Source organism: Xiphophorus hellerii, chromosome 16 (assembly GCF_003331165.1).
Source record: "Xiphophorus hellerii strain 12219 chromosome 16, Xiphophorus_hellerii-4.1, whole genome shotgun sequence".
Lineage (NCBI taxonomy): Eukaryota > Metazoa > Chordata > Actinopteri > Cyprinodontiformes > Poeciliidae > Xiphophorus > Xiphophorus hellerii.
Genome location: NC_045687.1, coordinates 20,535,232 through 20,550,249, shown reverse-complemented (window position 1 = coordinate 20,550,249; position 15,018 = coordinate 20,535,232). Strand labels below are relative to the sequence as shown.

Sequence of the window (15,018 nt, the reverse complement as noted above, 5' to 3'; positions counted from 1 at the left end):
AGAATAATAACATGTTTTTGAACACTAAATACAAACATAATCCTAAAGAATCCAAAATAACAGCAATGTTTTTAGTTTTTCTTCGTTTTGGTGACGTCAGAGTCGCCTTTCCGCTCCTGCACGCAGCAGCAAACATGGCGGACGGCTAACACATTTGTTGTTTTAAAATAAATCCTGGGTGGGGATTTTATCTTTAGGACCACAAACAGTGACTCGTCCCGTGCTGAGTGTACCCGGAGGGCTGTCTGACCCTCGCCGCGGCCCGTATTTCTTTACTAAACAAAGGTAAAACCAGCGATGCTTCCCGTGTTACTGCTGTTGATGCTAACGCGGGTTTAGCTTCAGGTGCATGCTAATATGATCACCTGCGAGTTCCGAGTTACTATAGAGTTTAAGTCCGTGGAGCTAATTGATTTCAAAGTATATGTGTTGTTTTATCTCACCCGCACTGAGTCATAGAGTCATGTTATTTTAACGTAAGCTGTAGTCATGGCTAACCTGTTAGCTGACAGTGGCTAACTGCCACAAGACGTACAGCGATATTTTTCACTTTGCTTGGCGAAAATGTAGTTTTTTAAAATTCTTTATTGCATTTACACGATGTTAAAGGCTATTAGCCACGACAAGAAGAGATGTTTTAATTTGATAAATATGTATATGTCCTTGAAACGCTCAGCAATCTTACATAAATGTTACATTTTTCTCGCTGGCTAGAATTTCACTGTAATAGTTGATTTATGGAAATAACTAGAAGAGTGTTTTACATATACTAGTCAACAACAAGTCGCAAAAAGTTATGCCAGAAATAACTAAAAGGATCTAATTTCTTTCATCTAAAGTGTAAAATTACTTATAATTCTTACTGCTGCTACAATACTATAAAATATTGATTGCTACATTTGTAATATGCCATTTATTGATTTCATTTTTCACTTTGCTATGCTGACACAAGTTGTCTATATATCAATATCATATGTGAAAAGCATTTGTTATATGTATTAAACACATTAATTACACATGGAAGTCCATGCTGTTAGTTGATGCATTTATGGACCAGAAATGGTGGGAATTCTTTGTTTGGAAACATTTAGTGATTAGAAAAAAAGTTCTAGACTTTTTTTTGGCATTTGACTTGCAGTTCGCAGCCGGTTGAGGAACAATTGGGTAATTCCCATCTGGCCTCTAAATCGGTTCACCTCAAGTCAAAAGGTCAAGCTTGTTACAGCAGGAAATATTTTTATCATTAAAAATAGCCTTCTACCTCTGGTTGTTTGACCTTTTAAAGCAAATATTCTGGTTAAATCCTTAAACGTAGTTATCCAACTTTGTTCAGGGTTGAATAGAGAAGTACTTGAAAACATTAACAGATTGTTTGTCTATGAACAGATTGGCCTAGGGTAAATTAAATCCTAACAAAACAAAACAAAAACAAAGTTTTTTAGGCTTATTTGATTTGCGGTATCAGAAATTCTCTATTTCCTTCAACCCAAAATGCTCACAAATCCAGCAAATGAAGCAAAAACAGCAGCTGCCAAGTCACTGATAGTTACATACACCTTAAAAGCGCTCAAAATTTTTAAAAGGTTTGCAATGTGAACTTTATGTAAAATTGTTTGCAACTAGGGTGAAGGGGACACACCGCAAAAATGGGGCGACGTTCCACCTCCTCCACCAAGAGTGGGAAGTTTATGAATCCCACCGACCAGGCCAGTAAGTATGAGCCCGTAAACAAAGCCGCTGACCTGTTAAGCAACAACGGAACAACATTTTTCCATACCAGTAGGTTGATGTGGGTGTGTTAACTGTATTTTTGTCCCCTGCTTTCCAGGAAAGGAGGCCAGGAAAAGGGAGTTAAAAAAGGTAAACGCACAACATGCGCTTAAATCTAGCAGGTGTTTTATTGAGTCACTGACATGGTGGATTCGTTTGGCAGAACAAGAAGCAGAGGATGATGGTGAGAGCAGCTGTGCTGAAGATGAAAGATCCCAGACAAATCATCAGAGACATGGAAAAGCTGGATGAGATGGGTGAGAGGAGGAACTTGTTGCATATAGTTGTTAATATAGTTGAATAAAATTTTTTAATGCCTCTTTTAACGTTTTTATCTTATTTTTTTAAGAGTTCAACCCCGTTCAGCAGCCCTTGCTGAACGAGAAGGTGTTGAGGGACAAGCGGAAGAAGTTACGGGAGACGTTTGAACGCATCATCCATCTGTACGAGAGGGAGAACCCTGAAACCTACAAGGAGCTGCGCAAACTGGAGCTGGAGTACGAGACCAAGCGAGGGCAGCTGGCTCTTTACTTTGACTCGGTCAAGGTGTGACCCAACCCCTGTTCACATTTCTATCTGAAACGTTTCAACTTTATGGCTATGTTTTCCCAAAACGGCTCTTTGTGGTGTGACGAAAATGTTTTGTTTGCTTTTCTGTTCAATCCATTCCAGCTGATTTAAAGTTGAGAATTATCCAGTCCCTGTGTCCTGTGAGCTTCCTAACTTTAGACGCACGTTGTTTTCCAGAACGCAGAGTCAGTGGAAGTGGACAGCATCCCTCTACCCGACATGCCTCACGCCCCGTCCAACATCCACATCCAGGACATCCCGTTACCGAGGGCTCAGCCTCCGTCCATCCTCAAGAAGACCTCGGCTTTTGGGTGGGCTCCGTTTGCTAACGCTTTCTGGAGAGCGTCGTTTTGCTTTGTCAACGGGCAAAACAGAGATTCTCAGAGTTGATGGAAATTCAATGTGCAAAGATGCGCTCCATTCAGTCCATTTGTTACACCAATTAGTTGATAAGATAAGTTCACTTTGAAACCGACAACATACCTGGAAATAAGGAAGGCCAGTGAGCAAAAATCAGACTTGCGTTGTAACTAGTTATATTTACTCGAGTAACTTATTGGGAAAGAAAATTGACTCTAGGGGTATTTTTACTTTTACATGAGTCATCTTATTATGAAGTATCGCTACTCTTGTTTCAGTAAAACGTCTGAGTAACTTCAGCGAATGAAGAACAAGCTTGCTTATACCAAAAATTCACCAAACAACTTGTTAAAGTTTCATACATTTTATATAGGAAGAAACTGATTTGGAAAAATGCTACTTCCCCAAACTAGTGCTACGCTACAACATTAATTGTTTTCATTTGAGTCCATAAAAATACCCAGATTTCCATATAACGTTGCATTTTGGTCCCTCTGATGATGTAATTTTCAAATTTTAAATTATTGTTTTTATCAGTCACTCAGTGCTTGAGTAGCAGTTTTACCAAATGCTTTTTTACTCTAACTTGAGTAAAAGGTTTGGATACTCTGTCTGACATCAGTACTCTAAACAAATCCAGTAACGGTTTCTCTTTAAAATATATAGAATTTTGAAAAGAAAAGCTATCACTGAGCCAAAATATATCGTCAGAGACCATATCGCAAATGAACATCTATTTAAATAAAATGAGAGAAAAAAGAAAAATGTTTCTAGAAATGATCAGGGATTAAAAATAAAAGCAAAGTGAAAAAACAGACATGCATTCCACAAGTACAAAATAGAAAATGTACATTGATTTATTTTACTAATGTTTAATTATTGATATTTATAGCCCTCATTTCCATGATGAAGCCTATCCAAATAGGACCACTAGGGGGCAGCGTTATGCTAAAGCCATCCTACAGCCTGAACCTCTGTCAAAGAGATGGTTGTGTTTAAGGTGACTGATAAAATTTGACGTGTTAAACGCTTTGCTGTTCTCCTCGCAGAACGTTCTTTCAAGATTTGTTAAACAAAGGAAGTCCTGTGAAGGAGTGGGAGCTTTTGGTTAAAAAGAAAAAACCAAAACAATTACCGTAATTGCACTTAAAGTTGATTCTCCAAAGCATCGACTCGGTGGTGCTGAATATAAATGCTCATGTCACGTTTTAGGTTTTTATTTACAGGAAGGCGCCTTCATGTTGCCACAAACTTTGCAGCAGCAGTAATTCTGTCTTTCCCTGAATGTCTCAGCAAACCGGCGACCGGACTGGCGTCAGTCCCCAGTCTCCCTCGATTACCCCCTGGGAAGAAACCACCCGGGCCCCCACCGGGGCCCCCGCCGCCGCAGGTTCTGGCGCTGTACGGCATCCCGTCTCGACAGATCTACGGCGCCGACGCAGGTGACATTCAAACCGTTTTCTTGACTCACTACCCAAACCTAGCTTTTTCTCGCCGGGTTTCACATCTCTCCATTTGTTTTGTTTTTTTTTGTTTTTTTTCCATCTGTCGGCGCAGACCCGTCCATCCCGGGGCTGGAGCGGGACTCCGCCGGGGACCTGGGGCGGGACCGGGACAGCGGGAGTGACAGCGACAGGGACGACGCGGACGACGACAGCGACTCGGAGGAGGACAGCGAGGAAGACGGAGACGAAGGGGCGGACGGCGACCGTGACGAGGACAGGAGCGAGAGACACGCCGGTGAGTGGCGCCGGAAACGGCCGGCACCTTAGAGGTTCTCCTTCTCTCACTAATAAACTTACTGCGCGGACGTTCGCCCCCTGCAGGTCGCAGCGTGCGTTTTGCAGACCTCGCAGCCGACGAGTCCCGGGATGGAAAGAGGAAGAAGAAGCGAGTGGTGAAGAAGACAAAGGCCATCACTCCCCTGCAGGCCATGATGTTAAGGATGGCAGGTACCCTCCATCACTGCATCGTTACTAATAGAGGAGCAGAAAAATATCCGTTCTACAGAGAATCGCAGTTCCTAGTCCTGGGAATTCTGAATCTATTCAGAACGCTTAAAAATTGATTTTTTTTGTAAAATTATATTTTGAATAATTGTTTATTTTTTTATTTAAGAAAAAGCCAGGCAGCTAAGCTAACTTAAGCTAACCCAGCTTAAGTTACAGACTTTTATTCACAAACATATTTTTGTTTAAATATAAGCTGATGAAATTTGATGCAGTTTGTAACATTAAAGAATTGGTTTAAATAAATGTTCTTTGTTTGTAAAATAAATAATAAATCATGAAGTCGCTCAGAGCACAAAGCATAGAATTATGCTGAATAGATCTGCCCTTATGGATTGGGCATTCTCACTGATACTCAAATTTTTTTCAGTATCGGGACCGATACCGATATGGCCCAGATATTAATATCGAATCGGAGCGTCTCTAATCGTTACTACATGTACTTATTTACTTTCTAAAGTGAAAAAGTGCTGCTTTCTGTTTCTTTCCTTATCTTCAGGTCAGTCCATTCCTGAGGAAGAGGAGGAAGAGGAAGTAGAGGAGGAATACACGGACGAGTCGGACGGCTCCGACACTGAAGACCGGGGCCCGCCGGGGGACCCCCAGCCCCACGTCATGCCCAACCAGCGCCTGCTCCCTCCTCCTGGGGCACTGGGGCAGCAGGGACCTCCCCCCTTGCAGGGCCCACCAATGACCGGGCCCCCTCCTCTAGGACCTCCGCCGGCTCCTCCAATGAGACCCCCCGGTCCGCCCTCTGGCCCGCCCCCTGCGCCACCTCCAGGTTGGTTTGGTTCACCAGAAGAAGCTGGTTGTTGTTTAGTGTTTAGCGTGTAACCCAGAGGAAATGCTCTACCGTTTCCAGGCGCCCCTCCGTTCTTGAGGCCTCCTGGGATGCCTGGAGGGATCCGGGGCCCAATGCCTCGTCTCCTGCCCCCTGGCCCCCCACCCGGCCGACCGCCCGGCCCTCCTCCGGGCCCCCCACCCAGTCTCCCTCCAGGCCCTCCTCCGCGTGGACCACCTCCCAGACTACCACCCCCAGGACCACCAGGTACGGGTTATGTGGAAGTATTCACACCTCTTGAACTGTTTCACATGTTTCCATGTTACAGCAGAGAACTTCAGTGAGTTTTAGTTTGATTTTATGTGGTTGATCAAATACTTGAATGGTGGAAGGAAGAGAAACCCATTTTTCAATATTTCAACTAACAGAAAATTTTTTTACTCTGAAGATTGTGAATAAAAATTGTGTTCTATTAGTTGTTTTTGACAGTGAACCATGGTAACTCTGGAGGAGCTGCAGAGATTCACAGATTAGCTGTGTTAATCTGTAAACGAGTCTTAAAGCTGCAGTATTCAACTTTAGTAAAAAAAAATTTTTTTTTTAACATATATGTTAAAATTGTCACATTTTCCCTTCTTAGAGTATAATATGAGACAGATAATTTGTGAAAACATCAAGCTCCTTCACAAAAACAGCCAATCAGAGCCAGGAGGCGGGTCTTAGTGCTGTCAATCAATTCTTAAGCATCATTAATAGGAATTTATTGTGACAAGAATAAATCAAAATTCTAACCATTTTTTTTTTTACGATAAATGCCCACACCAACTAGCAAATGTAAAAAATGATGGGAAGAAGCAATAAATGCTTCTTATTGTCACTTTTATCGTTATCACAAAATATCACAGTAAAACATTTAAAGCTCGCCCACCCCTAGCGAATACTTTTACACGGCACCTTGACTTGCACACCTTTTCTGAACTTTTCTGTTTGTTTTCATTAAACTCCCATATTTTGTGCGTCTCCGCTCAGGTATTCCCCCTCCTCCGCCGAGAGCCGGAGGCCCCCCTCGCCCCATGGTGCCCCCCCTCTCCATGTTTCCTCCGCCTCTCAACTCCAACGTGCTCAGCGCCCCTCCCAGCATCGTGCCGAGGCAGAAGGGCTCCGGCCAGGATGGCCCACAGAGCAGCATGCCGCCGCCGCCGGCCATGCCCATGCGGCCCGGCGTCATGCAGATGCCGCCTCCGCCCGGCACGGCCGGCAGCCACCACCACACGGCCACCATCGAGAAAAGAGCCAACATCACCTCGGCGGCGGCCGGAGGGGCGGCGGGCGCAGGGGGCGCCACCATCTCGGCCAAGCCTCAAATCATCAACCCCAAGGCGGAGGTCACCCGCTTCGTGCCGACGGCGCTGCGGGTGCGTAGGGACACAAGTGGGCCGATGCGGGGGCCATCGATGGGGTCCCTGGAGAAAGCGGGCGGGGTTGCGGCAGGACGGAGGGGAGACGACGGGATGGGAGGACAGTGGCAGAAACAGCAGGTGGCTGCTTCTATGGGGTTGGCCAACCCGTCACAAGTGGGGTCTGTTCCTCAGCCCAGCATGAAGACTAAAGACCAGGTTTATGAAGCGTTCATGAGAGAAATGGAGGGACTGCTGTAAGAGTCTACGAACTACAGGAAGGTGTTTTTTTTTTTCTTGCTGTGCAGAGTTGTAGAAGTTGCTGTATTTAGAACATTCAGTAATATCATTTCTCTCATCGAAAGAACACAACTATTTGGGCTACAACTTTAGTAATAAATTTGATCCTAAGTATGTATTAAAACATTTCGATTGGTGGTTAACTGAACACTATGCTCTGCACGGCATTGTTTTGTCTGTTTTTACTTGTTAAGTCTGAAAATGTGCTTCTTTTTCAACAAGTTATTTGACCTCAGTGATGCAACTATGTGTAATTGATTAGTTTTTTTGTTTTTACCATCTAAATATGAGGTGTGAAGCGGTTTGTCCTGCAGCCAAATAAAAATCGGTTCAAACATGTTTTCTCGTCATGTTGCTGCTGAAGAAGAAAGAAGCAACGACTGGATGAAACTTCCTAAACTAATTCATTTTGTCGTTATTTTAAGTGTAAAAAAAACAACAAAAAAACAAAGCTTCGTGATGTTGGCAATGAAGTTGTCAGAAAAACTCCACTTCCCATCATGCTTTGGGTCCGCGTTTCCGCAGCTGCGCAGTTCAGACGGGAAGACAGACACGTTGAGACGGGGAAGCATGGCGGACCGGAGTCCGGAGCAAAATACCGGCGTAAGAGCGGAGGAGTCTGGCAGCGACGATGATGAAGAACAGATTAATACTGGAGAAAGTGAGGAGGCAGTGAAGACCTTCAAGGACCTGGTAGGTTTGTTTCCCCAGAGCCGATGAAAGAAGGCACGTTAGCAACAAAGCGCTGTCGGTTTTCGCATTAGCTAAGCGAAGCTAACGCGTTTTGTAAACACTATGTCCTCAAATGAAACGTCGTCACCTTGTGTCGGTGTCTGCAATATGTCTCAACACTGTTAAAAACACCATATTTTAAAACTGCTTTTCCCTCCGCAGGGTGTCACCGAGGTGCTATGTGAAGCTTGTGATCAGCTGGGATGGAAGAGTCCAACCAAGATCCAGGTGGAGGCTATTCCAGTAGCACTTCAAGGTTTGGTACAAGTTACTTTTCTCACTCTCGGTGCCAAATGGTTTGCAATGCTTTACAAGAGAAAACAAGTCAGGTGCACAGAACGTAATGGAGAAATTACTAACTTCTGCCCTGCTAGTAGTATGTTGTTTTTGAATGCTCAATGACAAATAGTTGGAAAATAAAGCAATTACAGCGATAAATAATATTGTAGTATAATGGTAGTGACATAATATTGCAAGGACACATTCTTAAAGATCAATAAACTTTAAATTCTAGTGAATATTTAACACTGGACCAGGAAGACACTTATAAAAAAATATCAAAAATAAATAACAAATTAAATTAATTAAGAAGCCTCTGAAAGCTGGCCTTCAAAAAAAAAAAAGGCTAGTTGAGACCAAAGCACCAGACTGAAAACGTTTGAAATCCATTTTTTTGATGGAGAAAAGAGAAAAACGCTAAATTATGCAAATGGAAATTATTGAGCTCGTTTTAATCTTATCATGCGATTAATTATTGCGACATGCCTGATCACGACCGTTGAACTTGTTCCTATTTTGTCACTTAATTGGATTATTATTGATACACTGCATGACCGCCCAACACAAAATAGTGCTTATTTGCAACTTTTTCATTCTTCCAGAAATACAGATCTGCAAAGTGTGGTGTGCGTTTAATTCGGCACGCCCTGTGTAAATATTTTGTAGAACCACCTTTAATTTATAGTTTTTTTGTAGAACCACCTTTAATTTATAGTTTTTTTGTAGAATCACCTTTAATTTATAGTTTTTTGGGGGGGCCACACTTTTTTCTAGTTTAGCCAATTCCTTTAGGTTCAAAGTGGATGGAGAGCGTCTGCGAACTGTTTTTTAATCTTTTGCCACAGGCTCAAATGGATTTTGACCTGGACTTTGACTGGGCCATGAGCAGTTTAAAGCAAAGCATGTTTCTGTGTTAGCACAGAAACATGCTTTGCTTTAAACTGCTCATTCCACCGTTGATGCTTTCAAGCCGAAATGTAAACTCCAACAGCCAATACGTTGTGTTGATCCTCCTGAAACCGCAGGCAGAGACGTCATCGGCTTGGCAGAGACGGGTTCAGGTAAGACCGGTGCGTTCGCCCTGCCGATCCTCCAGTCGCTGCTGGCTTCACCTCAGCGGCTCCACACCTTGGTCCTCACCCCCACCAGAGAGCTGGCCTTCCAGATCTCCGAGCAGTTCGAGGCTCTGGGGTCCAGCATCGGCGTCAAATGTGGTACGTGTCCATGAAACCTGGTTTGTTGTTGGGGATGGAAACACCTTTTAGAATACTATTAACTCGTCTCACATCTGTTGCAGCTGTGACTGTTGGAGGAATCGACATGATGTCCCAGTCGTTGGTGTTGGCAAAAAAGCCACATATTGTTATTGGTAAGAGAATAGTTATTAGGGATGCAAGTTACCAATTTAATGAGTTAATCTAAAGTTGATGGATCTTATCAATTGACTAATGATTAACTGATAAGCGACCATTTTCTTAAAAGCCCAAGTTTTCTTTTGTATCAAGAGGGCATATCGTCATTTTATAACAAATTTTTCTTATGCTGAGTTTAAAAAAGCAACATAAAAACGGAAACGCATCATTATCTTTAAGCATTTTTTTGTCAGCTGTGTTATAACTTGACTGAATAAACAGAAAATTGTGAGTTTCTCACATTAAAAACACATAAAAAAAGCCCTCAGAATCAACCGTGTTTATTAACAATACGCATTTTTATTAAGGTGATAATTTAAGAAGATTGAAGAACGTTGATAATTCAGAACAGAACCGCTTGAAGTGCATTTTTAATCTCACTACCGACTCCGTTTGGACCGTTTGTCTTGCCTGTTCTGAGATGCTTCCGCCATCTTCAATTCTGTATCATCACCTAGCGGCGCCCTCTGCTGGATGGCGGTGAAACTACAACACTAAAAGAAGTACTAAGCGGGCCGTATGAGTTAATTGAATGGAACAAATTTTAATCTATTAAACCATTAATGCACAATTAATGGTTGGTCGATTAATTGTTTTGCGTCCCTACTGCTGATGTGTTTTTTTTTTCTGTTTTTTTTTTTGCAGAGATGTTATCAAAAAGTATGTTAACCATTAAGAAAGGAATAAACTTTGTACATGTAATAATTAACAATTAAATATATATCCATATTTCTTTTTTAGCCACTCCTGGTCGGTTGATCGATCACCTGGAGAACACAAAGGGCTTCTCCCTGCGAGCTCTAAAGTTCCTGGTCATGGACGAAGCGGACCGGATTCTCAATATGGACTTTGAGACTGAGGTGGGTCCTGACAGGACGGGCTGGTATTCACTCTCCTTTAACGTATTCACATTTTAAGTGCCACTTCAACAAACTTAAATGAAATAAAAGGAAAAAAAATCCTTGATAACTAAGGACTATGACTATGCTATGCTTCCGTTGGCTTTTTTTTTTTTTTTTTTGCGTGGACAAGCGATTTTAATTGCATTTCTTATTTAGTGGAAAATTACAACATTGTCGGAATATCGACAAAGTGCTGCGCACATTTGTAATGGAAGCTTATTCTGTCTTGCAACCCTGTTTGATGGTTTTGTGCTCCTCAAAGTCTCAGGGTTTTCAAGAGACTTTGTCATTTTTGACTTCAGTCAGTTCAACAGTCAGTTCAATTGAAATTTCTTGGCCCATTTTTGCCTAAAGAAAAGAAGCTGCCTGATAATTATGCACACCTTGATGTAGGGTGTTGACCTCCTCAGCCCATATTCTCTCTCATTACACAAGCCTCTTTTCTGTTCCAATGGTACTTGGAAAAACCATCAGTATTCCACTAATGTGGGGAAAAAAAATAAAAAATTTTTTGCTAGAGCGCTGTTTCCATCAAATAAGAACCACAACTAAAATCACATATGGATAACTTTGTACACACGATAAAAAACACGCTGCGCTGTGATCCTCCAACTACTTCCTGTCACCTTTGTCTTTGTGGTTTTTGACCATGTGACTCGTGTGATTCTTTTTTTTTGTTAAAATTGCCGCGTTCCCATTAAGCGCATTTATTTCCAAAATCTGAAATTGCACAATCGTACGGCGAGTGGAAACGCAGCACCAACCGACACACAACACGAGAGCGGCGTGCGTAGACGTCGCTTCGGCTCATTTTCACACAGAATCTGTTCGCCTGTGTTTGAGTTTTGCTTTTATTTTTCCAGGTGGACAAGATCCTGAAAGTCATTCCCAGAGACAGACGCACCTTCTTGTTCTCAGCCACCATGACCAAAAAGGTAGTCGCACACGCCAATGTATTTTTCTATAAACTCCCCGTGTTGTGATGCTTGTCTGTCCAGCTCAGATGTTGCGTTGCGTTGACTTACAGGTCCAGAAGCTCCAAAGAGCAGCTCTGAAGGATCCCGTAAAGTGCGCCGTATCCACAAAGTACTCCACAGTAGACAAGCTGCAGCAGTACTACGTCTTTATTCCATCCAAGTATAAGGTAGGAAGTCGTTTGATCTGGTCTTGAGCGGGTTTCCTTTGTTTTATTTTTCTGTCGGCGTGTTTTAAATTGCCCGTTGCGTTGCAGGACTGTTACCTCGTGTCCATCCTGAACGAGCTGGCCGGGAACTCCTTCATGATTTTCTGTAGCACGTGTAACAACGCCCAGCGGGTGGCGCTCATGTTGAGGAACCTGGGCATCACCGCCATCCCTCTTCATGGACAGATGAGTCAGGTAGCTCTCGCTTTTTCCTTTAAATTAAGCTGAAAAATGATCAAATACCAGACCCTGAAACGAAACAACCGCTCCGTTTTGGTCAGAATAAACGTCTCGGCGCGCTCAACAAGTTCAAGTCCAAGTCGCGCTCCGTTCTCCTGGCAACGGATGTGGCGTCCAGAGGCCTGGACATCCCGCACGTCGACTGCGTCATCAACTACGACATCCCTACGCATTCAAAGGTAGGACGGGGCTTTATGTCGTCGTGAATATTTGATTCATTTCTCCGATGAAATGGTGACGGTGAACCTGTCTGTTCTCCCAGGACTACATCCACAGAGTGGGGCGAACAGCCAGAGCGGGGCGGTCTGGAAAATCCATCACTTTTGTCACACAGTAATAAAAAGATTTTATTTTATAATTTTAACTGTGCATTCTAATTGTTGTTTTTTTTTAATCATTATTATTATTTTGCAAAATATTTATCTTGCCATCTCTGATCCTGAAGGTACGATGTGGAGCTTTTCCAGCGGATCGAAAGTTTGATCGGGAAGAAACTGCCGGCGTTTCCCACACAAGAGGAGGAAGTGATGATGCTGGTGGAGCGAGTGAGCGAGGCTCAGAGATTTGCCCGGCTGGTGAGTCGCCTTTGGACGATGCTCGACGTTCTCTGTTGTGGTTTGGCTATCAATAACTACAAATGCTTGTAAAATTTGTAAATTAGCTCAAAACTTCCAAGATGGGACACCACCTGGTTATCAGGAAAATAAAACCCAAATGGTTCAGCCTCAGTTATGTCCAAAAAAATACCTACCTGCTCAAATACTAAGCAAAAGATGAAAGAACAATGCAAACTAATAAAACTAGCAAAAAGTGAAAAATATGCAAATAAAAATAGACAAAATGATGTGACAGTTCAGTACAAACTGTGAATGTTGAGAAATCAGGTTTATTTATGAAGAATTTGGTCCAAATTGGCTTTCAACTGAGTAAGATTAGTTTGCAGCAGAATATTCTGTGGATTCCTCACTCAAATATGTAACATGAAATAACCCACAGAATGATAAATGGTAATATCACACTCCAGTGTGAATGTGTATGATTAAAGACCAAAGTTTTCTTTCAAGAGTTTTAGAAATAAGGTCAGAATATCTTAATCTAATTAAGGTAAACAATGAGCTGGCCGTTTCAAACTAATACTAACAATTAAAACGGAAGGGAAAATAAAACATTAATTTTAGAAAGTAATTTTTCATTAAATAGTTAGCTGAATTGGAAGACAATACATTATTGTGTAATTAATTAATAATCTATTAGTCGCGGTAATTTTGGATCTGACTTAGTATTATTTGATACCAGGATTAAAACAGACATAAATTAGCATTTTATTGTTTTAAACAATCAGTTTTACGTCCAACGTGAACTTAAAGCACCAGAAATAAAAATACTAATTGCTAATAAGCGCCAGCGGTTTGCTAATCCTGGCCACTCAAGTAGAGACAAGCTGTGTCTTGGAATACTGGGGCTAGCTTTAGCCTCAGTAGCTTTTATCTTTAGCTTAGCATTACGCTAGGATAACAGACTATTTTATCTAGCTTAGAGGGAAGAGAGGAAAGGTGAATGGACTAAGGTCGCATTACTTGATTAAAATGTCTTCATATCAGTCAATAATTGTATTAAATTGTTTTAGAACGTTTTAAAACCAATCACAGAGACATGGACAGTTAAACATAATCTTTTATTGTGTAAGCTAACGTTTCATTTCAAGGCTTACTTGAACAATTCCAGAAAACATAAAAATTTTTTTTTTTTTTTATGGTATACCTTTTTAATTGGTGACTAAAGAAAAGGATATATTTTGACCAATATTTTATCAAGCAGCAAAAAAAAAAAAGGTTCTTTCCTCGCAGCTCTTTAATAACTGCTTTTAAGCAAATAGGTGGAGGCAACATCCTGTGGTGCTTGTGGTTGTTGGCTGGTTTTAAAGATGATGATTCTAACCAGAAATAAACTTCTAATGGTGAAAAAAAATCCAAACTGGTGAACCACAGGAAGAAGAAAAAAAGAGAGAGAACTCATCATCAGGAATCACTTTCATCTCTGGCTCTATCTGGGAACCAGGTTTTATATATTTGGAGATTTTTGTCAGTCAGATAAGTTATCTGCGCGGAAAACATGAACAGAAACGGCTGCTGAATTACATCACAAACTCAAGAACCAAGGCGTACCAATAAAAATAAAAAAGACCCAGACTTCTGTTTTGTTTTCTTTTCTTAAGTTTCCTCTTGCTTTAAGACGGCACTCTTGCGTGATTGGTGACGGGTGAAAATAACGTGCCGATTTTTTTTGGACCGAGTTTGGAGTGATTGGTGACGAAAACGATGGCTGCTCTCGTTCAGGAAATGAAGGAACAGGGAGAGAAACGGAAGAGGCCCAGAGGTGGAGACGGGGACGAGGACGACACGGAACAGGCGAGCGGAGTGAGGAAGAAAGTCAAAGGGGGGCCGGGTGGAGGGAAGAAGAGGGGCGGAGCAGCCTGGAGAGGAGGACGCTGAAGCAGAAAACCAAACAGTAAAATGTACATAACCACAACACAAAATGCCTCTCCGGCCTCTGATGTAAACTTTACTACCATGACGGCTTGTTTTCCACACTTCGCTTTGCGAGCCGACGACTATTTAATGACACAATAAGTGCTCTCTTTTGTCCATGTAGGACTTTTTCTTTTTTCATTTGTAATAAAACTTGGCTGTAAAATCTCAAGCATTCTCATTGGTGTTGTGTTGGGCTTCAGATGTAGCTGCCTTTCAGAGAGGAGGAGGAATGACTGGGATTTAAAGCTCTTAAGGAGAATAGCCTCATGGTTAACATTTTAACTTTTGTTTTCTTTTTCTGAAAAAAGTATTATGATGCGTATTAATTATCAAAATATGTCCCCACAACAGCAGAGTAGAGCTTGTGTGATGTGGATTTTTCTAGGGACGCACTGATCCACTTTTCTTTACTTCCGATACGATACGATATCTGAGGTTAGGTATCGGCCAGTACTGATCCGATAAAGATAACCAACATCTGTTAATTATTGTAGGTCTTCTAAATATAAAGATGAGAAAACTGGCTTCTGTTCCTCCTGAGCTGCATCAACA

The 15,018-nt window shown here is 41.9% G+C and overlaps 2 protein-coding genes across 2 annotated transcripts; both read left to right on the top strand.

Moving 5' to 3' along the window:
- The first annotated feature begins 93 nt into the window (after positions 1-93).
- wbp11 (WW domain binding protein 11) lies at positions 94-7,526 on the top strand. The gene is made up of 12 exons (XM_032588039.1): positions 94-285; positions 1,624-1,710; positions 1,829-1,860; positions 1,934-2,027; positions 2,120-2,316; positions 2,518-2,651; positions 3,994-4,142; positions 4,258-4,440; positions 4,527-4,652; positions 5,209-5,490; positions 5,572-5,757; positions 6,520-7,526. The coding sequence occupies exons 2-12, from the start codon at positions 1,647-1,649 to the stop codon at positions 7,146-7,148; spliced, it is 2,076 nt and encodes a 691-aa protein (XP_032443930.1). The 5' UTR covers positions 94-285; positions 1,624-1,646; the 3' UTR covers positions 7,149-7,526.
- Positions 7,527-7,706: 180 nt separating this feature from the next.
- Positions 7,707-14,635, top strand: ddx47 (DEAD (Asp-Glu-Ala-Asp) box polypeptide 47). Its single transcript, XM_032588040.1, has 12 exons — positions 7,707-7,880; positions 8,082-8,175; positions 9,224-9,412; positions 9,496-9,567; positions 10,352-10,470; positions 11,376-11,447; positions 11,540-11,656; positions 11,744-11,890; positions 11,977-12,114; positions 12,198-12,268; positions 12,381-12,510; positions 14,272-14,635. Exons 1-12 carry the CDS (start codon positions 7,758-7,760, stop codon positions 14,425-14,427), a joined length of 1,428 nt encoding a protein of 475 aa, XP_032443931.1. The 5' UTR covers positions 7,707-7,757; the 3' UTR covers positions 14,428-14,635.
- The last annotated feature ends 383 nt before the right edge of the window (positions 14,636-15,018 follow it).